Here is a 23,993-nt window from a genome sequence, read left to right as displayed (position 1 = left end):
GATTAAGTGCCAACTGTGACCGGCTCACTAGAGCCGCGACCACACTGCTGTATTACATCAGGCAGACGACGGCCTGCAGAAATTGTCCGAGGCATGTAGTTTCTTGCTTGCATAACACTGCGCATGCAAAAGTGTTCTGCAGACATGTTCGCAGCATGCGCATGTGTACGAAGTAAACATGCTTGAAACATGCTTCAGGTCTGTCCGTAGATAATGCTCTCAAGGCAGCAACCATCGAGACAAAAAAGTGAGAAAAAAAAAAGAGACCATCACCGTAGAAGAAAACAAGGTTGCTCTACCCTAACTGGAAATAATCGCCCCCCAAGAAAGAAAAAAAAAAAACAACAACGAAAAAACAGAGCCGGTTTTGAAACGTCAGGACCTCTTCCTATAGACGCTTTACACACGCGCCAAATTACAGCCGCCATTGCTGACCTTCTCTTCTCTTACCGAAATGCCGAGCAACTGAAACGGTAGTTGACGATCCTCTACAAAGGCCGATGCTTTAGAAAAGGACATAGTTGAATCTAATGTGGCAATAACCTGGCCTGCTATGGTAATGATGAAGTGAAATAAACGAAATAAGAGGAAACAAAAACTGAAGGTCAGTTATGGCGGCGTCCTTGCACAGCTGCTGCAAAGCGTCTATAGGGTTTGGTTGGGGATTTTATTTTAAGTTTTAATTTGTTACCCCTACGAGGCAAATCTCTGCCGAAGTGTTTACGTTGAAATCTTGTCTTATGTATGATATATGAGCAGTGGGACAGTAGCTTAAGTGGGAAACCCTTAAAGGGGTGTAAAAATCCTCGATCACCTTCCACAGTACAATGGCATTGCGGAGACTGTTCCGCTTATTCCAGAACCTTCCAGACTGCAACCGCAAAATAAAAGTTAAAAAATGAAAAAAAAAAAAAATTATAGACTGGCTATTTCAGATTCAGTTTTGGACAGCGTTTCTTGGGCCATCTGCTTAAACGCTGACGTCGGTCTGGAGAGCAACTCTTGCACAGTTCCGTACTCCAATACACGTCCATCAGCCATCACGAGGACCCTGCAAGAATCCAAAAAGGACGTATCAAAATGAAATCGAACGAAAAGACGCGCTAATATATGAATATACTTCCCACCAAAATATTACACACCAGCACGCCAATGGAGCGTCGCGCCGCCGCGGTGGCGCTGTCGTCGCCACGGCGCATGCGCAAAAACCATCACGCGAATCTGGTTTGTGCGCATGTGCACTGCCCACAGTAAGGAAAAAAAAAAGCTGACTTGTTTGTGAGCAGCGTGTGCGTCGGTCCAGAGGGCTTGGCAGGCTCTCTTGACCAACCAGAAGCCGAAAAGAATCACCTAGCGGTGGTACCGAGAAACAGTTTTCCTAAGAACGTAAGAGTTAAATGGAGTAACTCTTCATGGTTGAAAATAGGGTGCACGCGACGTTTCGATTGTGATCATGCAAAAATATGTAAGAAACGAACGTGCCACTGTAACTCTGTTTTACTGAAAGACCGCTCGGACGGCAGATTCCTGGCCCTCGGCGCCTGGTGTACGGACTGTGTCGATCGTTTCCTCCAGTCGCTCTCTTCCACCATAAGTTTGGATGACCGTGATTGAAACATCACGTGCACCATATTTTCAGTCACCGAGAGTTACTCCGCCTCGCTTATTGTTTTTTCGCGGCTACCGTGAGGGTATTTGATTCGGCTCCTGGTTTGCCTCGTTCGAATATTTGAAGACGCAATGGAACACGCCCAGCCCGCTTTCAGCCAATGGTGTCTCCTCATTTGCCTCCTATACTTCCCAATGAATGGCCGAACTCTCTACATATACGGCTCTGGGTCCGACCGGAGTCCGACGATCCGATTCGATGTAACCACTCAAGCCGCGCCAAAATCAGGTCGTCACGATGCTTTTGTTTCATTTATGGGTTCGCTATCACCAGCAGAAACCAATCACGCATTGGAGAACGCGCAGGACGGCGGCGCAATCACTCTGTGATCGATTTCGTCTTTATGTTTCTAATTTTTCTTTCACTCGATCGTAACTCTATTGTTGTTTTTCTTTTGTTAAAAAGATGCAGCGAACATTGTGTCTTCTGATAAACAAACGTTTTTTGTGACAGACTAAAATTTAGGTTATCAACGTTTAAGTGACACTTAATTTTTTTTCTGTTTTATAAAGAAACACGATTAAAATGTATGCCAAACATGTGGAAGAATAAACGTATTCGCAATTAACCGGCTTTTAATAAAATTCGTTAAAAATTTCATAAAACGGTCACTAGCAACAAACACTTTAACAATAAATATTGCTTCGATCTAATCTTACTGATATCTACGCGTCCTCTTAAAAGTAGAACGATATATTTTGCAAAATGAATTTTGAGATCTACAGAGGCTCGAAATTGTTATCGTAAATATTTTAGGGTACATAATAAAAAATTAAAAAAAAGTACCAAATAGATTTTTTACGCGGATGAATTTTTTTCTTCTTTTTTTTATTGTTGTAGCACTGATTTACGTACTTCGAGAGAAATCACTGTCTCCAACATGCACGAATGCAGAACGTTTTAGAATATACTTTACCCGCTGCAGTAAAATGCAGAAATTTTCAATGATAAAGCGCTTCAGAGGGTAAAAGTTTCTTTATAAACCTTTCCCACCTGGATTAATGAAGTAAGCTATAGGACAGCCGTTCATTCACTCCTTTAATATATTTTTTTGGGGGGGATCACGATTAGTGATCTCGATCTCATCGAGAATGGCGACATTGGCCGGAGAACGTTTTCTCGACTCACTTGTCGTAGTCGAGGATAGTGTGCAATCGGTGCGCGATGGTGAGCTGGGTGCAGTGGGCGAAAGCCTCCCTCAGCGTAGCCTGAATCAGCTGATCCGTGTCGCCGTCCATCTGTGACGTGGCCTCGTCCAGCACCAGCAGCCGGGGTCTCCTCAGCAGGGCACGAGCGAGGCACAGCAGCTGCCGCTGACCCACGCTGCATCCAGAAAGGAATAAAGCCGAGGTCACTGCTTATACGTCTAACAATGGAAGGCCTGGAGACACCTGCCCGAGGCCTGTTTCCTCCTTATACAGCAATGCAATCATTGTGGTCACAAAAAAGAACAACAATAACCACAACCACAACCACAACAACAACAACCACAACAGCAACAACAACCACAACAAGAACAACAACAACAACGACAACGACGACGACAACAACAACAACAACAACAATAACAACAACAACCGCAACAACAACAACAACCACAACAGCAACAACAACGACCGGGACGACGACAACGACAACAACAACAACAACGACAACGACAACGACAACTTGTTCAATGACATGTTCAAAGAACTGGCTTCGAATATGCTCGATGCTTGTCTGGAGATACTTCAATCATCATGTCTGGAACCAACACCGTGTATTCTATATGATGTATAGGAACAGTGTGTAGCAGTTTGACTGCTGATTTTGAAAGGGTACCTGACGGATGCCGCGCCATCCGTCAGGTATAGCTCGTGGCCGAAAAATCTGCGCTCAGGGATAGGCGAAATGTGCCCTGCACTACACATAAAAAGATAAAAAGGATGCCGAAATCGCTGATGCCGCTAAAAGTCGTAAACCCTGGATCACTAAAGAATTGCTCGCAAAAATTGGTATTAAAAATATGCTATATCAAAAATTTGTAACAACAAAAGAAACTGAAAAATTTATAATTTTTAAACGTTATCGAAACCAACTAAACGAAGAACTACGACATGCAAAAGAATCTTATTTCTGCAACTTATCTTTATCCTGTAATAACAAAGTCGACGTTGTATGGAACAAGTTAAACTATGTTTAGGTCGTTCATGTACCCAAAATCAAGTAGAAACGTTGAACCTCGATGGTCAGGAGGTGTCCGGAAAAGAGTTAGCTAATGCGTTTAATGAGTATTTTGTAAGTCTAGTTAAAGAAAATAATGAGTCAGATGCTTGCAAGTACATAAATGTTCGAAATAGTCACTCTTTGTTTCTCACGCCTGTCACTAGTTCGGAAGTAATATCTGTTTTTAGTGCTTTAAAAAATAGCAAAAGTTGCGATTCCGATGGTCTACAGATTAGACCAATTAAATATGTAATTGATCTTATTTCTTCTGTTTTGACACACATCTTTAATGTATGTTTGCTAGACAGCGCGTTTTCTAAACAAATGCAACTGGCTAAAGTAACCGTTCTATACAAGAAAGGCAATAAAAACGGCTAGGGTAATTACCGACCTATTTCAATACTCTGTGTTTTCTAAAGGCCTAGAAAAAATTATACTTCTACGACTAACAGCTTTTGCTGATAAGCATAATATTTTAAGTCCATCCCAATTTGTGTTTCGCAAACAACGATCTACAGAACTCGCACTTCTCGCGCAAAAAGAGCATATTCTTAAAAAATTTGAAAAAAGACAACTCACGCTTGGTTTATTCATTGACTTTAGCAAGGCATTTGATTATCTCGATCATGGTTTATTATTAAAAAATTAGACATGTATGGATTTCGTGGGCAAGTACATCAACTTTTACAATCATATTTATCCTCTCGTAGGCAGTATGTTAATATAAATGGTCATTTATCTGAAATCAAGCCGATTGAATCGGGCGTTCCACAGGGAAGTATTCTCGGGCCTTTTTTGTTCAAAATTTATATAAATGACATATTAAATATAAGTCCATCCATATACTTTGTTATTTATGCTGATGATGCAAGCCTATTTTTTAACGGTGAAAATGCCTCGGATCTTATAGATGATGCAAATAAAACACTGAAAAAGCTTCATATTTGGAGTAAACATAATGCTTTAAAAATGAATGCGAATAAAACGAAGGCAGCCTTGTTTCGACCATAAAATAGGCCTGTCAATATTACTACGAACATTTTTTTAAATTCTACTTGAATTGAAATTGTTCCCAAGTTTAAAACATTAGGTGTCGTTTTTCAAGAAAACCTATTATGGGATGACCATATCAATTATATTATATCTAAGCTATCTAGTATAGTTGGTCTTGTATATCGTAATAAACACATCTTACCACTGAACAAAGTTAATTTTATACAATTCGTCATTCTATTCACATTTAAATTATGGTCATCTCATATGGGGCACCACAGCCTATACCAACCTTCAGAAAATATACATGTTGCAAAAAAAGATACCAAGAAGTATATGTAATGTTGACATTGAATATCCAATTAGTGATGTTTTTGGTCAACTCGGTATAATAAACGTTTTTGAAATATATAAATATCGCTTATGTGCAAAATATATTATGGAAAAAAATCTACCCGAGCGTCACGTAGAAAACCTAGCGAACCTAAAACAAAAAGTTTATACGTATCCAACACGGACTAAGGAACTCTGGGAAATACCATTTTCTAGAACTAATTACGGCAATCAAACTATCGCATATACTTTACCAAATATCCTTAATCAGCTGACTAGGCAAGATATAGATATCAACAGTACATCCGTGAGCATTTTAAGGGGATATTTTATTTCAAACTTCATCATCAACAATGAGCACTGATTATATTGCGCTTAGGTAGAATGCACTGTGTGTTTGTTGATTCAATGTGTTATTGCTCTGTAAAACGCTGTTTCTTTTGTGTGATGATTTTTCACTTTTTGTTTATGAATTTGTAAAGTTTCATTGTATAATTCCTCTGGTGCCTGCTTTGCGACTGCTTGTTTGGGGTGGCTAGGGGCCAGTCAAGCTGTTTTTACAGCTTTTTTTCTTAGTCACCTTTCAACTTTTTGTTATAAAAATAAAGGAATTATTATTATTATTAAGCTGACTCTCGACTAATGTATTAGAATTGAGCGCTGGACTTGCGACTCAGCGAACGATGGGGATTCCAACCTCGTAACGGTTTGCATACTGTATACAGGTTTGCAAGAGAAGGCTCCTGTGCGCCGCGATTTTGAGCGATGCTGGCGCCGCGTAATGTTTCCGCTATGGTGGGGTGCAGCAGGCGTACGTCATTGGGATGCGCGATGACAAGATGGCGGCGCCTGCTGTATCGCCGACGACTAGCGTTGGCGACAGACTTACGCAGGAGGAGGTATCCACACAGAAGCCTAGCATCAAATATTGTAGAACGAGGCATGTTTAAGGATTGGGATTGACTTTATAAAGATCGCAACCTAAAGTGGAAGCCACAGCTGCCGCGAGCGCAGCCATCATTGATGCAGTGGCCATGCGGCTTCTGGCACATCCGGATGATCGCTTTGAGACAAGATGAGCGCTTTAGATGAGCGCTTTAGACTTTAGGAGGAGGACGAGGGGCAGGGGAGGAGGAGGAGGAGAGGGAGGAGGAGGAGTAGCAGGGAGGATGAGGAGGTGAGGAGGAGGGGAGGAGGAGTAGCAGGGAGGATCAGGAGGTGAGGAGGAGGGAGGAGGAGTATACCCTCCCCTCAGTACCCTTCCGTCCTCCTCCTCAAGAGCTGCGCTCTAATTCGGCGTTACAGGGTGTTGTAAACGTCTTTCATTTTTCTTCTTCAATTAGCGTTGGTTACAGATAATTATAAAAGAAAAATAGGCTTTCGCGAAAATTATGTCAATTACACGCTCTGCCAACGTAGCCGAACAGTGAGAAAATATCGTGAAGGTGTTTTGGTTAGGGTTCAGAAAAGACAAAGACGATTCGTCACATGCGCACTCGTCCCAGGCCGACTGGTAACAGGATGATTCGTCGTATAGGAATATTTGTCATAGGGTGACTCGTCCATCGGACAGTTCATCACGGCGAGAGTGCAGTGAGGATAATACTCTATCAACCGTATTCTCAGTTATCGGCTATGGTCCCTGGCAACTCTGCAGTTAAGACCCGAAGCTTTGAAAATATCGCGGAATAAATATATCAGATGATGGTATCTGTGCACACACTTACTTGGAATAAGCAATGCTTGAAAAGGAACTGTATTAGTCCGATATAAATTCACGATTACAAAATGCAGCGTTTCGAGTCAGTGCCCTTATACGCGCAGTTAAAGCTTACCGCGCTCGGCTGGCTCAGCGCTAACTGCCTGTGAGCTAGCTTTCCTCCTAAATTGCTGTGGTACGGTGATTTTGTGAATTTTCTTCGGATACACACTCGATAAACAGCGGTCAACTTTTCTAAAACTGAAAATAAATTAAAAAAACCCTGGTGGTAAAAAAACAATTCTTACGGGATAACATCACCCGCGGCTGACGTTAGGGCACAAGCGCAAACACAGAAATAGGTGTCTCATTGCCTGAACCTTTTTACTAATGGTCTACGTTTCAGTTGCAATTTCGAGGCCTTCCGCTTGAAAATTGCAACTGCAACCTGGACCCTAAGACCGCTAATTAAAAAGTTAAATAGGTAAATTTTAATTCACTAGGCCACTAATTGTCAATTTACGCTCGTGCCCTTACGTCCGTCGCCGTCGATAATCTTACTCCGTAGGAATAGTTTCTTTATCTAAAATGTCAATTCCTTCAGAGAAAAAAAAAATAAATAAATAAAGCGCCCGGTGTGATGATTGAGAGAGAACCTCCGATGGGCGTACTCGCGAAGCGGGGAAGTGCGATTTTTAGAGCCGATCATCTTGTCAGAAAGATGCACAACCTCCAGGCAAAGTATGTTGCAATCATGAGGCTTCAGTTCTCCTTCCACGTGCATTATCATCAAATTTGACGGAGTTCCTTCACGCACTAAATATTCGACGAGAGTGAAGATGAAAAAAGACAATACCAGCATGAATATATTGTTTATTCAGAACAAAACGAGCATCAGAAAAAACAAATATGGGTGGCCGGAGTGGCCAGAATCACAAACTGCACGCCCCCGGCGTATAGAACCAGCGAACAAGAGGGCACTCCTAGCAATTTGTTTTCAGGTGCAGTATGCCGGCTGCCGGCCACATATCCACTTCCAAATGGCTTTCGACACGTAGTTACATCCTCGAGCGTTTTCAACAATATAACGCGAGCACGGACCGGCCGGTCCATCAGCGCATCATAACTGCACGAAGTTCAGCGAAATCGTCGACAGTACGCGCGTGCGCAAAAGAAAAGCGCCAAAGCCGGCGTCGTCTGCTATGTTGTTTCCCCAATCACGACCAACCCTGGCGCAACGCCCACCGCTTGCTCCGCCCAATAGTCAGACGACCTAAAGGGTAATCAAAGCGACATACACAAGAAGCAAGCACGAAAAGCAGCCAGTAAGAAGGACACTGACACGAGTTTATAGTGAGTGAACGAAAATACAGACACACACTTCACACCAGGCACACAAACAGAGCATCTATAGTTACAAGGATGAGAGGGGTGCGCACACGAAGGCAAGCCGCGCTCAATAAATACCCGAAAACTCGCAGCAACCAAAGAACCACGAAGCAAAAACACGTACGTGCACACGCACCTGAAACACGTGCGGCACGCTCACGTTTTCAACGCGGAACTGGCGATTTGGGCATTTTGGTGATGTGAAACTTCGATATCGACTGTGTGAACGACTGTATTCAGCAGACTGCAACGTTACTATAACAGTCAGTTGGGAAACTGGCCGTCAAAACCTGTGCCGCTGTCGTCCACCGAGACCGATCTAAATAGGACAACAGCGCCACCCTTTAGTGACAAATTGAAACATGAATTTTGTCTGATATGGCTACTGATAGAGTCACTGAATGTTCCCAACAAATTGTTGTGTGTATGATCATACAGCCGGAAGTTAGTCTGCCTCAGTGGGCGTCTGGTGCCTCAGCTGTAGATGAGCAATTTAACCAGTGGGGTACAACCGCTAGCGTAGGGTCTTTAACGTGCACCACGCAGTAAAGATACATGACCGCACGTCGGTACGATGCTTATTCAGACCAAAACGGGCAGGGGTGGGGATTGAACCCAGGATCCTTGGGTTCTGCAGCGCGAGCTATCGCTCCACGTGCTCCGAGCTGGTGTGCGCTAGCCCACTCGGCCACCGATCCCCCACTGAATGTTCCCAGAGTACCGAAACACCCAGACTGGAGGCGCCAAGATGGCGGCTCAATTTTGTTTTTTTACTGTGGTCACCGTGATCTTTCAGAAAGCATGTTTTTGCGTAAAAAAAAAGAAAAAAAAACTCTTTAGGGAGGAACGTTTTTTGGAGATTAGGACAAAATAACAGCCGCGCAATGTTTTCTAAAAAATTTAGTTTATAAGATTTAGTTTATTTATAAATTTAGTTTAGAAATTTAGTTTATAAGATTTAGTTTATAAGATTTATAAGAATCAAAACCTAACAAGAAAAGCTATTTACGTATCATCATATGCCATACATTCACGCGTTCGAGAGCCCCTGTATTCACCTGAAACTGGAGCCACCGTCCCCAGTGTCCAGAAGCAGCTGCTTGGGGTCCCTCGCCACGACTTGGCGAAGGTGAGACTGCTCCAGGGCCGCCCAGATCTCCTCGTCGGTGTGCGAGTTTGTGGGGTCGAGGTTCTCGCGCAGGGTTCCCCGCACCAGGCTTGGGTCCTGGACAGAGATTCCCAAGGAGTCCAGTGTGTAAACAGCAGAGTATACGTAAGCATCCGAGATGAGCGGAGGGCGCTCGAATTGAAACAAAGGGTAACCACCGGCAAGATGGCTGCCCTGAAGACTGGTCGGACCCTGCTTCACATATCACGCGCAAAATAAATTGTGTTGTGTGCATTTTGGGCAGTTGAAAGTTATACCCGTGCCACACGGGCAACTCGAATGCCATTTACAACGAATGACATTTGAACGGTCGGCCAATCAGCGCACGACACTCCGAGCGTGGGGCGTTCCACGCGCGAGAGATCGCGAGCCGATTCGTTGATCACACGAATGTCATTCTTTGTAAATGGCATTCGAGTTGCCCGTGTGGCACGGGTATTAGCCACCCCCAATGGATGTTGTGCAGTGGCGCTGCTTCCTAGCAAACTGGTACGTAGTTCAACTACTCTTTTCAAGTAGCTGTAATTCAACTGCTTTTCTGGGTAGTTTAGTGACTTTAAATTACATTTTTCTTTCGGTAATTAGTAGCTTACTTTAATTACTTTTTCCGAATAACTTTTACACAGATTACAAATTACTTTCGAATTTTAGTGGTAAGTTTGCTTATAACTAAATATCTCTGCACAAAAAGCGATAGGATGTTGGACGATCAGCTGATATTTGCTAAGAGGGGGAAGCACGTGGCGTAGGCAGGAAGGCCGGGGGGGGGGGGGGGGGGGGGCAGAGGGTCCGAAACTCCATAAAAGTTTCACGAGCCCCCCACTGCTACAACCCTGCTGCAAGGCGTGGAGATCGGACAGACACCTCGCCAATGAGGCCGAGTAACTGCGGGTTTAGCGCCGAAGACTTTCGTTTTTTTGTGTCCCGAAGCTCAAGGAGACTTGAAGCATTTGGAGAAAGGTCTTGGCTCCGCTTCTCCTCAAAGTAAGAACTCTCGACCACTACAGTAGGTGTACACACTGCATCCCCACTCAAAGGAGGCAACAAAATGCACCACCCACTCTGAAGCTCATCTGGTGCTCCCGTAGTTCGTGCTCTACTTGAAGAATCGCATGCTAAAGGGCAACGCAAAGGTGACCTTTTTGCGTTGCCCTTCTTCTCAAAATTAAGAATAACCAGGTCTTCCAAGATTCGAAGATCGTTCGAGAAACCTTAGTAATTTTCCAAACATTTTTACGTAAAAAATTTATAAACAAACAGTGTTGGGAAGTAGTTTAAGTACATGGTGGCTTAAAATACTACTTCAAGTAGGTTTAGAAAACTTGTACTTTTCTTAAAAAACATTCTCGGAGCATGTACTTGTACTGTACTAAAGTATTTTTTCTTGTACTTTCCGAGGAAAGTACAACTCTCGACTTCAAAACACATTCCCTAAATATGAAAAAAAAAAAAAAAATGACGTGTCGTTATGTGAAAACGCGCTGTCGTCTTTCCAGACGTCATCTGGTCATTTCTCTGAGCAAAGTAATGGCGGTTATAAGACCGATACAAAGAAGTGCCTTAGAAGTCAAATAGTTTGTCAGCAAGAATAAAGTAACTACTCCGTGGCGAGTTGTTTTTATCCAATTTTTACCACCACTTAAAAAAAAAAAAAAAGAAAACCGATGAGCCTACGATTGCATACCAGTTGAAAAAAAGAAAAAGAAAACGCTGTATAGGGGGTTAAAAAGCATCGTGAAAGATAGTATTGAAAGTACTTGTATTTTACTTCGAAAGTATATTGTATCTTAGTACTTTATTTCAGGTACATTCCGCCCGGTGTACTTACTGCTTTACTTGAAGTACATAACCTCTCGTTTATTTTGTACTTCGCTTCAAGTACTTTTAGGAGTACTTTACGCAACGCTGTAAACAAGCAAACACTGTCTGCAAAAACAAGCTCAGGCAGTGCTACATCTCAATGTAGAAATGATACATACACAGTACATCATTGACCAATACACAAAAAAGTACAAAAGAATTAGGCACGCAGAAGCAGAATCAGCTATTAAAGCATTCCTGTGAAAGCACAAGCCGCTTTATATTTTGCTAGCAGAATTTCGCTAACTGATCAAAACCTAGGCACTTTCTTGTTACTGTAAAGTGATTTAAAAGTAAATTAAAAAACACAATTAATTCCTTTTTACGGTAGTAACTTACTCAGTTACTCTACTCGAGTTACGTTTGAGGCCAGTACTCAGTAACGGAACTTAATTACTTTTCCTGAGTAACTTGTACATCTTTGCTTCAATTTTGAAGATATTGCGATTGTGGGGAGAGGGGGTGACAAAACAGAAAGCGAACTGCTGGAAGCGTACTTGATAAGAAAGGAGGGAGATAACTGTGTTAGCCAGACTTTGATGTATTTAAACAAAAAAAGAAATTGCTATCTTGAGCGTTGATGCGAGAACGGTGTGGTTGTTTATTTGGGTATGTTTTTTTCATTAAACGTTCAGTTGAAGTTCAGCGCTAGTCTTGTGAATTCCTCCCTTTGTTCTTGTGCATTTGCGCGCTGCTACCGGTTCTAATCATAATCCAACTCGCCTGCATCGGCACATTGATCTTTGCTTCCTCATATAGTGATCACAGAGACACCTGCCGGAACAATGTTCATCCAGATCAAAACGGACAGGGGTGGGGATTGAGCCCAGGGTCCCTGGTTTCTGCATCGCTAGCTTTTATGTCACATGCTCCGGCCTGCGGCGGTGCTTTAACACTCTCGATAACCGATTTCCCCCTCTTAACCACCACCACCACCCTCATCCTCCTCCTCATCATCATCATTAAAATCATCCTCTTAGGCGAAGTAAAACGATGCGGAAACTTACCTGCGGGATGACTGTGACTTGGGATCGTAGTCTCCGGATCGGAACACGGGCAATGTCCAGCCCGTCGATTCGGATGCAGCCATGGGAACTCTTGAGCACCCGGAGCAGAGCCATGACCAGGGAGGACTTCCCGGCCCCTGTGCGTCCCACCACGCCTACCTGCGTGTCCGTGTCGTGATAAGAAGTCGCCGAAATGCACGCGACAAAATATACGACGTCCCTGACATTAAAAATATATATATTATACTCAATTTAACCTCAAGTCCAATCGCGGACGACGCCACGATCCAACGGAGTTAATAAAGCAGCGCCAGAAGTTGATAAGAAACGAAGAGAGCAGCGCGTGCGGGTCATCTTGTTATTGTTCCACAGATAATGAAACCGCACCATTTAGAAAAAAATGACGCAGAGGAATAGAATCGCGAAGCAATCAGAGCGAGCACAAGAAGCCAAGCCCTTCGTGTCAAACTCACGAAGTCACAAAATGCCCGTAACAACAGAAAGAATGAGAATTCGTTAAACAGCGACTGTTAAGAACAGTCGCGGCGACAACAGTAGGAGTACGTTGAGGCGTCGAGTGAAACGTTGGGACGTTCTTCTAGTGTTGTCTTTTTCTTAGACTTGAAAGTTTCTTAAATTTTTGGCACCACAGTCTCAGCTGTTGCATTAGGATTCAATATAATTTGTTATCTATAAATTCAAAATCGTTCGTAAGGAAACGGCAAATGAAGGTTATGCTAAAACCAACATTTAAAATTTCCCGCGCTCTCCAGTGGAGTGAAGTCACATCTTGGCTGTGTTCTAAACCAACACAAATTAAAAACCGCTTATCGCGGGTAGTCTTTAGAACGCAAAGGTACCAAACCCTTGCTTTGAAGTAATATCGAGTAAATTTTGGAACACGGCAATTGTAAAACACGCAAATCAAGTATACAGTCTAGAGACAATACTTAGCGCATGGTCTTTTTCTGACTGGCGTGAGCTTTTCTAGCGTTCATCTTGTACCATCCGACTTCTTGTAATCCGTAATAAACAGGCTGTACTGTCACCTCTCCATATTAAAATTGAAGTCACGTTCACAAAAATAACGGAGAAGGTTCAGGCGCGAACTAGTCAGCATTCAAAATTTTGAACACTCGAGACTGGGAACAATAATTAGCTGCATGTTTTGTCATTCGCGAAACGCGTTTAAATGCGGTAGCTAGAGTGAGTGGGTGGTGCTCAGGGGACGACGATCTTTCAGTTAATGAAGTGGCGGGCAGAAATGAATCTCAAAGCACCCACCTGCTCAGAAGAACCAATATTTTTACTAATGATTCTTTGATTTAAATACAAAACAAATCCACTTAGACAACATCAAATGATAAACAAACGGTGAATAAAAGAATATTTTCGCGATGAATTTGGCGGGAAAGGTTTGATTTAAATTATAGTGAAACTAGTGTGATGTAAATTATGACTTACAACATGATTTAAATCATCTTGATTCTCATTCTCCCCTGGATCTTGCGAGTCTCACCTTTTCAGAAGGCTGCACCGTAAAGGTGATGCCCTTGAGCACGTCCGGTAGAATTCCGGGGTTGTACGACGCCGCGTACGACTGGAACTCCACTTTGCCTTCTTGCGGCCACTCCGAGGTCTTCGATACTGCCGGGCCAAGGTCATACTTCTCCAGTCCGGGCTCAACCTCACTCTGTGAAGACAAGGAGTGAGTTGGTTGAAGGAAGAAACCTTTTTCAAAAGCGCGAGCGCCATCTAGCAGCTACTGGGCCTGCTATTCGAGGCTGCCATTGCTTGGGTGCGTACTCCGAGTATCTGTTTGACACAAGGATTGCGTCAGCGCAAGGTGAAGACTCAGATCTAATAAACGCACGCTTCGTGTTCAAGACGTGGAGGCGGCCAATGTTGCTGGGCGGTGTTTTGAAAATCGTCTATCGAACTAGCGTGGTAGAGCCCCGGATTAAACAGGTCGGGTCAAGAAAAATGAACGATAATAATTCCTGGAGAAGGGGAACAAGAAGGACAAAGGACAAACACAAATCTCCAAACACAGCTAGGCGACTGGAGCGCGTTGAAAAATTCCGCCTGGTGCTGGTATCGAACCAGGTACCTCTCCATTTCCGGTGGAGCGCTCTACCAACTGAGATGCAGGCGAGCTGGACAGAAGACAGGATAATAATCCCTGGAGTAGGGGAACAAGGGGGACAAAGGGCAAACACAAATCTTCACACACCACTAGGTGGCTGGTGTGCACCGAAAAAAAAAAAATTCGCCTGGTCCTGGTATTTAACCAGGGACCTCTCCATTTCAAGTGGACGTCTAACTTCTGGTTAGCCCAGTTGGTAGAACGCTCCACTTGAAATGAAGGGGACCCTAGTTCGATACCAGGACCAGGCGGATTTATTTTTCAGCGCGCACCAGTCACCTAGCTGTGTTTGAAATTTGTGTTTGTCCCTCGTCTTTATTGTTCCCCTTCTCGAGGGAATATTGTCGTTTGTTTTGTCCACTCCGCTTGCACCGTTGAATTATTTAAAAGCAATCTGTCAGCGGGTACAAGTTCTTTTTTCGTTACGAACACACTGTTTTAAGCGCAGGAAAGATTTATTGTTCGTCCGACAACCAAATTTTGAAGAAAAAAAAACTATTTTCGTCAATGCTGTAACGAGATGCAAAAGCTTTTTTACTGCGGTAGCAGTTAGAGGGGCACTTCACGGGTTTTGTGCTCCCTATCGACGCGGGCCACTTTCGGCACTCCGCCAAAAGATCCCACATTGACGCCACGCCGCTAGACACGACTCTGGTGCCACGTCGAGCATCACGTCACCTACACGATAATAATCCCAGGAACAGAGGAACATGGGGGGACAAATACAGACACAAATCAACATACGTATATAGGTTACTGGTGCGCGCTTAAAAATCCTCCTGGCCCTAGTATGAAACCAGGGGCCTCTCCATTTTAAGTGGAGAGCTCTACCGACAGAGTTAACGAGGAGTGCATTTCAATAGAGCGTTCTTCTTCAATATTAAATAAGAGCGCTCTATTGAAGAAGATTACGTGAACATGATGACGTCGACATGCCCACAAGGCCTCTAGGCCTGTCCACAGGTCTTGTGCAGGGTAAACACCGAGGTGTGGAGACAACAAACGTGTCAGAGCGCCCCTATAGGTCGATCTCCTCGCCACTACAAAGAAAGCACGTCACTCACCACATAACTATATTGTGGTGCGCTCCACTTAGCCTGCGTGCACCTCGCAGCTTCCACAATGCTGCACAGATCTTTTGAGATGAAGTATACAACTTTGTTAGAAGGGCGCCGCCATCTTTAAATATCGTCGCTTCCAGTATGGGCAAAATCATTGTTTTGCTGTCGCCACGTCAATAGAATACATTTAGGATACAAGCGTAACCATCACCCATTCTCGTTTTGTCTTTCCCCTCTTTTTTTTTTTTACTATTTGAAGGTTAAAATGTTTTATTATTTTTTCGTCGGCCATACCGGATATGTCTACATGGTGACTGGGGACGGGAATAAGCGAAAAAGGTACATAGGTGGGTGCTAAGCCGGCAAAACCCCGGGAGGGAAATTAGCTGGAGCTACACGTTTGAAACTTGAGAGCGCAATTGTGGAAGTGTATTCAGTGACCACAAGACGGTGTTAGTTTCAGTCTAATGACACTTCACAAGACGTTCAGGCAGCCGCACCAATGACAGAGAAGGGTTCATGCATGCACATGCTGTTTCGTCGTTCCTGGATCTGAAACGCTATTCTCAAAGTGTCCTTCAATTACCACAAGGCAGTCCTAGTTTCTGTCCAATAAAATTGTTTAACAGGTTCACGAAATGCTTTCTACTTAAAGCACCCTCATTGGTTCCGAATTGCTATAGACTTTTCGCCCAGTGTGTTGCTCGGTTTAATACGAGACGCCTATACGGACTCCATGGAGCGCGCTTGCACCTTTCGGTCCATCTGCTACGAAATGACACCTCAGCTGCTCTAATGTCACACTTCAGCTGTCGCGGTGGTTCAACTTACAGGTAGCTTAAGTGTTTATCTATTTTTTTCTCTCTTTTTTGGGGTGACACTAGAAAGAGCATATGGTGACATTCGCACTCCGCTGGTCCATTTCGCTTCGCAGCAACTTCCTCTCGTTGAACACGTCGAGAGATGTGCATGTGCAACCGAACTACACCTAAAATATGCATTTGCAGGACACTAAATTAAGCACTTGTTGTGTAAATATTATTGTTCGATGAAGTTTGGTGAAAGTTTAATAAAAGTATGGTGTCTTGACCACTCTCTCTTCTGGCAACGTTATCAGTGAACGTGCTGCTTACCTCGGGAGGAAGCTCGGTGTAGTCGAGGCAGCGCTCGAAGCCCACCGCAGCTTGAAGGGCGGAGAACATCGCCAGACACATGATAGACAATGTTTGTAGGAGCTGCGAAGAAAACATCAATGGAGTATATCAGGCGACGTCGTTTCGCCTTTTGTACATCTGGATCTTTCGAGGGAAGTTGCTTCTCGCCTCGAGAAAAATATATGATTGAGTCACATTGCTCAGACATCATCCGCAAGACACGGTACTTTGTTTGCCGCAGACATGACGACAGAAATGTCTGCATACACACTTCAATCATGTGCGAAGCATGTTTTCTCCATACATATGCATGCTCAGAACATGTAGGCAGTTTTCGTATGACCAATGTGACAGGACCACTACACAATTAAAGAAACGCGACTGAGGCAGTGGCTGCAGACTGTCTTCTCTATGATGTATCAGCAGTGTGACAGAAGCTTAAGTGACTGACCGATCGATTGATTGACCGATCAATTTATTTGATTTTGCCGCGCGCGCAGCTGGCCAAGTATGCAGCGCGGCCGTGGCCTAACGGTTATATCGTGCTTGCTTCCCACGCGAAGCGCCAGGGTTCGATTCCTGGAGGCGACGCGTCTTTTATTTATTCTTGCAATTTAGTGGCCTGGTACATTCGAGAACTCTGGTGTTTGTTCGGGGTACGAACGTTCCAGTCGCCGAACCTTCTAGGTCGATTGTTCCAGAAGCCAACGCGTGTAGATCCACGTTGCGATGCCCAGTCAGTCGCGCCCCAGCGTACGACCCGCTGTTATGCCGCCATCGACGCCCGCGACGCTCGACTCTTATCTAACTTACTTCCATTTTGTTTTTGGGCACAAGTTCGCCCCATTAAACATTTAGTTTCTTTAGTTGTCATCGACTCAACAATTTTCATTCGTGACAATATATTAGTAGATTGGTAGATCAAGCAATCCATTGACTGATCTATCGATTCATTAATGAAATAATCAATTTCGTTGTTGGTTTTGTGATTGACCAATTAATTAATTAACAAATTCATTTATTTGTTGGTGATTGATTGATTGATTGATTGATTGATTGATTGATTGATTGATTGACTGACTGACGAATGGATGGATGGAATGATGGATGAATGCTCTCACCGCCGACGCGGCGCTGGCGCTGAGTCCGAGGGCGCTCGGGTCGGGTGGCAAGTCTTCCCGGAGGAGTAGGACTGTGAGCAGCAGCGTGCAGAGGACCACCAGGAAGCCGCAGAAGAAGGTCACCAGGCGCGCGTAGCGGTACAGGCAGCAGTAGGTCCAGTAGGCACGCATGTTGACGTCCACCAGGCGGCAGAAGTGGGCGGAGAATCGGTCCAGGACCCCGTAGGCGCGGATGCTGCTCAGGGAGTCCATAGTCTCGGTCACGTGGGACATCATCCGGGACGTGTGCACGGCCTCGAGGAACTTGGCCGGACGTGCGGCTCTCACCCCCAGCCGCTGCAGTAAAATAAAAAAAAGCAAAAAAAGAAAAAAAAAAGAATTTTGAAGCTAAATTTGGCGGGACCCGATAAATGAAGCTGGGAAATCTTTTTATCACTACGACCTTACAGCTGCTGTCAGACTGGTCGCACGTCATGCAAAAGTCACGGTATCTGCCACAGACATGATGACAGAGGCATCTTCAGACGTGCCTGAAGCATGTTTACTTCGTACTCATTTAAGCAGCGGTCACAGTGCTAATATATCATACAAAAAAGACAGTCTGCAGGAACTGTCTTAGGTGCTTGTCTTTGTCGCGGACCCGTCACGTTAGTCATAGAAAAAAGAGCTTCGAGAGTTCTCCAGGCGTGTTCGCCAATAATTCAGTCACCATTCCTGCAGCGAGCATTGTCTTTCGTATGATGTATGAGTGGTGGTGCGACTGCACGCGCCTTACAAAAAACACATCGTGTACCCACTGCAATAACTTGCCTATTCGTTTGTGGGGAGGGGTGCGCCCTCGACTTGTGCGTTTAGCGTCGTATCCTGCCCATATATCGAAAGTAGTCCCCAAATAAAAACAAATGACGTCGCAGGTGCCGGCGTGTCATAATGTTGAATGTCGTGATCCTGGCTTTTTGTGATAGAAGTTCCGGCAAAAAGTAGCAGCGAATGTGGCTGTCGCCGTCGTCGCGGCGTCTCAACTTCTTGCTCCTGAGGCTTCCATAGTGTGTCAAGCTGGATAGCATGCACACATCTAGCTTCGCTGCTTTGACAACGTCGCGACCACATGATACTTCTATGACGTCATCGGAATGAAATTGTGAGAATCGCAGGGTGTTTTGGGGGGTAAGTCGTGTCCCCGCTCAATTTATCGGGAAATCATAGTCACTCTGCGACGTCACAGGCGACGTTCCGGTATCGCGTGAAGTCGCAGTTTCACATCAACACCGCTGTGTAATTGAGAGTAACAGAGTGTGAAACGTAAGGCCCCTCAATATGTTTTGTGCTTGCCATGCTAGTATATACGTGAAATGCCGATGTGCACAAGGCCAGTGCCTCGTGCTGCACATGGAAGCGAATGGCGACGCAGCACCCGCACGTGGCATGTGTCTCGAGCGTTCGCTCAACAATGGTTGTCGGTACTTGCCAAAAATAGGACGCATACATTTCGTCGAGGAACTCTATATCCGTTGTAACGTAAAAAAAAAAAAAAAAAAATTCCTAGGACACCTAAGCACTTCTATGAGCTCGTTCTTGTACTGGCGTGGACGGCCACGTTTCGCAACTGCCGAAGCGGCGGCCGCCGACGATATAGATGCTTCAGTCACCGCCATGTTCCTCGGCGCCAACGCGAGCAGAAGCGGCCGTAGCCCCCCAGCCCCCACCGGCAACGCCTGACATGAGAGCGGCGGCCGAGCGCGCGCTCTCGTGAAACGGCCGCCAATGGCTATCTGGGAGCCGTTTTGCTCAGCGAATGGGAAAATGGGCATTTCTTTCGCGTTTTTTTTCGCGGTTAAAGACGTGGCCGGCTCCGCTAAATAGGTCCCCCCGCAGTTAATGCTTTCGCATTAAAAAGAAAGTTTTGCCCACTTTTCTTAGCTGCGTGAGGTAGTTAAGACTTAGTTGTCGAGGGAAGAAACAGTGGTTTCTGCCGTTAGAAACGCGTTGGTCTTGATGGAATAACATTAAGCTAATCTGATATGCGACCACGTGTATCACAATTTAACAGATAAAGGGGGGAAATAGTAAGGTTCTGCTAGGAGCCGAACTTTATTTACTGTGCAGTTTATGAGGTGAATACAAGTATAGTAGAACATAGTGTGCTGCGCCTCGGCAGGTTATTTTGAAGACCAGGAATGGAGCCGCAGTTTTTAATTAACAAAGGATGCGTTTCATCAGCCGATGTTCATGGAGTTGTGCAACGATCTGCTGTAGCAGCTGCCCGTAGCGGCCTGCTGTAACAGCCGGTTGTAACGAATAACCGACATCGAAAAGCGTTAAGTTCATTGGGAACCAAGTAAAAAGACCTCAGTCACGCGGCAGGATTTCAATGCACCACCTGATGTTGTGAGCCAAGTGCTCTGCCGACTGAGTTATCCAGGGTCAATAATTAGAGCACGCAAAGGCGTATTCATTCTCGCGGCGTGCGAAGGCGCTGTCGCGCGCTTAGGGGACTTTCCTGTCATAAGGCGCCATCTCAAGGTCTGCGTCAGAAATGAGGGCGTATCTTTGGAAGGCGATGCCGTTAGGACGCCCTTCTTTTTTCTTTTTTTTTTCCTGGAAGGCCTTTTACATCTTTGTGCTTACCAGTCTTTGACAGTCAGCTCAAGCTTGTATACATTTTTAAATTTCTATTCCAGTTGCATTTATTTATCATTTCTATTCAAACTATAAATGCTAAAAAAGAACTGCATGAGTTGGACTCTTTCTAGGGCCAATGAAGTTTCTTACGACAAGAAATGCGAGGAGAACGCTGGACGCGACGCCCACAATCAAGACGAGTGGTGACTGTGTACCGATGATGACCAGTCTGGAGAATGCGAACAGGGTGTGCTGGACGAACTGCTTGCCGGACAGGTACAGCCGACTGTCCATGTGGTCGAGGTCCACCGAGAACCGGTTCACTATCCGACCGCGAGGTGTTGACCCGAAGAAGGAGACCGGGCTCGACAGGACGGCGCTCAGCATCTCGCTGTGCAATAAGCTGGACAGCCGGCGCATCGCCACCGCCAGCAGAACACTCCCGAGGACCCTGGTGAGGACTGAAAGAAGAAACGTAAACTGCGGTCACACTCTAAAGGCCCGTTCACACTCTTGCGACCCGGCAAGACCGAGAGAGACCAGACCGGTTTTTAAGCCTCTTGCGATCTCTTAGAACCAGCTCCGCTGCAGCACATCCGGTCCTAAGAAATCGCAAAAGGCTTAAAAACCGGTCTGGTCTCTCTCGGTCTTACTCGGTCGCAAGAGTGTGAACGGCGCTTTATACGTTATACAAAAGACAATCTGCTGACACTGTTTGTGGTGTGTCCCTTCCTAGTATGCAAGTCCCGTTAGGTTGGTCATATAAAACCTTTCAGCAAACATCCTCGAAGCATATATATGTGTAAAGAAAAGAGACTTTGAACATGCTTGAAGAACATCCGCAGATAAATCTAGCGCTATGACTGCCGCGAACACCGCGTATCGCGTGTCTTTTGTACGAGGTATGAGCGGTGTGACTGCCGCTGAAAGACGTCCTTACCATCGATCGTGCAGATCGCTGCAAGGATAGGGATCCAAGACGGTTCCTGCGGATCGACGGTCACCGCGCCGACTTCCATCTGCGTCCACCTCTTGACCCAGCTTAGCTGCCATCCGAGGGCAATCGCGCTCACCGCGAAGGTTACCAAACCTAGGCCGATGCAGGGTCCGCCCATTCTCACCAGGGCACGAATCAGCTGCCAGGAGCTCTGCGTGCATACGCACAAACGCAATGTGCACAAACCAACGAAACTCCAAGCGCGGGCACATGCAGAAGTCAGGGATTCCCCAAGCAGCAACCACTTGGCCAATCACTGGCCAATGGCTGGCAATGGTCCTTTGGCCAGTAACCAGACAAGAGCCAGCCACTGGCCGATGAAAGGCCTTTCTCTGGCCATTGGACTATAGCCACTGCCCATCAGCCCCCCAATGGCCAATGAATGGCAAATAGCCATCAGCCATCCGCCAACCATTGTCCAATGAATGGCCACTCTTTGGCTATTGGCCATAAGACCATCTCTAGTCATTGGCCAATACTAGGCCAAAATCCGCGCTGACTGGGAGCTTTTGGAGCCACACGCCTGCCCGTTACACCGGCCTGTCTCAATACCACCTAGAAGACTAGGCCTGCGCATGACGTCATCATTAGTGGATCACCTACCCAACGACAAGAGTACGCCACAAAGAGGCAGACTCGTTCGTCTGGCGTCGCCATCTTCTAGCATCGCGCTCGTTATGAGATTCTGTAAGACGCACCGGCGGCGGGGGTACTGACAAACGCTAGGTGGAGCTGCGTCGATTCACAAGTGATGACGTTAAGGGGGATAAGGGGTAAACAGGTCCGGAGGGGGGGGGGGGGGGGGGGCATAGGCGTAGAAGATAGAGTAGAAAAGAGAAATGAAGATTTTATTTTTCAGTCACCGTTTTTTTTTTTTCGAGGGTTGGCCGGTTGCCATAACACACGCTTTTCCACGCTCTATGTTTGTGAAAATACAGGTTAATATTGCGTAACATTGTCATACTTGGCTTATTGGACCACCGAAGAAAACCTTTCACACTTTCAGTCTTGATTTGTATCTTGTGATAGCTATCAAACGCTATCGTTTAACAGACAAAAACACAGAGAGATACTAGAGCATTTTGAAATGGTGTACCTTCGAAACTAATGAAAGGGAGGCCGGGACAAAATGATTTCGCTTCAACGAGGGGACCGGAGAAGTGTTGGTACAGCTCAAAGTTGAGCTTCGGTTGTTCAAAACCAAATAAATGGTAAAAACAATTGCCATTAAGACACGTGATTTACCTTTGTAGATTCCACCAGCTCGTCTGCAGTTACCCGTCCATTTGAGCCCTCTCCGCTCAAGTCAGAATCATGGCCGCTGCATACGAATACAACGAATTAAAATTCGGGATCTGATTCATGTAATACATTTTATGTAATGCATTTCATTTGAAATGCCTTTGAGGTATAATAAACTGAACTGAACTGAACTGAATTGGCGCTACCGCACTGAGAACATGAGATAACCGAAACAGTTTAATCATCATCTTCATCTACCTCACTCTACGAATCCATGTGCTCATGAACATCGAAACTGCCTCAAATATAATGTACAAAAAAGAATGACACATTTCAAGGTGTTCATGACTTCCCAATGATGTTGTCATGCGCCGAGCAACCGAGGGAGAGGAGGAGACCAGAGAGCGCAGGGACGTCAGAAAGCCGATGTCTGACTCCAATGATTAGAGGGTAGACGTAAAGTTAGCGGCCTTTGTGTCCCATGCACCCGTCGAATGCGTTTGATTGAGTGAGCCAAAAGCCTGACGCAGGCGTTCTCCACTAAAACGCGTTCGACGAGTGCGGCGGACACAAAGGCGGCTAGCTTTACGTCTACCCTCTAATCATTCGAACCGGAGCTAGGCGTTGTCCCCACGCTCTCTGGTCTCCTCCTCCACCCCTGTTTCCCGCCGCATACAGCTAGTATTCTAGACGAGTTATGAAATTAGCCAAGACGGTGTAATTACGATAAGTAGTAGAATTAAAATTGAATAACAAATAAAAATTTTAGATTAAAAATATTTCGCGTAAAAGTCCCAGCCAATATCTTCTTTGGTGGAAGCTATATTGTCGTGGCACGAACATATGATTACGTAAGGACTGCTAGTTTCTAGAGTTTTAATTGTTAATGCTCAGAGTGAACGTGTTGCTGAATGTAAACTGGGCGAATTCGCATCGGTTCGGCCACTGTCCTTTGCGTTTACTTTGACCTTCGGGGTCCGTATCACGTAATCTGGGGCTATGCCTACGGTACTACATACACAGGTGCCACGAGCTGCTCAAAAATATTGTGGGATCTACCGAGGTCACATAAGAAGCATCTTGGGTTTCTTGTAGACTATCAATTTTATATTTCGAGCCTCGGATTTTTATTACTATGAATCACCACCAGGCAGCTTTTTTTAAAATTATTATTACGATATGCATCACGGGTCAGGATGGCTGGTGTAAAATTTATATTTAGTCTGATGATAAAAATTTCAGTGAGAAAAGCCATCAGGAGCGCAGTACAAAAAACAAAAATTTGAACAAGATGCCAAATCCAGGAAGAGCGCAGATGCCCTGAAAA

The 23,993-nt window shown here is 45.1% G+C and overlaps 1 protein-coding gene across 1 annotated transcript; it reads right to left on the bottom strand.

The window, feature by feature from the left end:
- Window positions 1-915: 915 nt before the first annotated feature.
- On the bottom strand, window positions 916-18,078 carry LOC115310626 (ATP-binding cassette sub-family C member 2). The gene is made up of 7 exons (XM_042287071.1): window positions 17,806-18,078; window positions 16,664-16,765; window positions 13,843-14,016; window positions 12,324-12,482; window positions 9,347-9,513; window positions 2,798-2,992; window positions 916-1,051 (listed from the first exon to the last, which is right to left on the bottom strand). Exons 1-7 carry the CDS (start codon window positions 18,076-18,078, stop codon window positions 916-918), a joined length of 1,206 nt encoding a protein of 401 aa, XP_042143005.1.
- Window positions 18,079-23,993: the final 5,915 nt, after the last annotated feature.

Source organism: Ixodes scapularis, unplaced genomic scaffold (assembly GCF_016920785.2).
Source record: "Ixodes scapularis isolate PalLabHiFi unplaced genomic scaffold, ASM1692078v2 PGA_scaffold8__174_contigs__length_109621045, whole genome shotgun sequence".
Classification (NCBI taxonomy): domain Eukaryota; kingdom Metazoa; phylum Arthropoda; class Arachnida; order Ixodida; family Ixodidae; genus Ixodes; species Ixodes scapularis.
Note: the sequence above shows the minus strand (reverse complement) of the source record. Positions and strands in the feature narration are given on the sequence as shown.

What these genes read in the sequence shown, in the direction of transcription:
- LOC115310626 (XM_042287071.1), bottom strand. Translation starts at nt 18,078, where the DNA reads ATGTCCCACGTGACCGAGACTATGGACTCCCTGAGCAGCATCCGCGCC. An exon ending in ACACCGAGCTTCCTCCCGAG is followed by an intron (nt 14,017 to 16,663) that starts GTAAGCAGCACG and finishes TTGTCTTCACAG; the next exon opens with AGTGAGGTTGAGCCCGGACT. An exon ending in CGGTGCAGCCTTCTGAAAAG is followed by an intron (nt 12,483 to 13,842) that starts GTGAGACTCGCA and finishes ACGGACACGCAG; the next exon opens with GTAGGCGTGGTGGGACGCAC.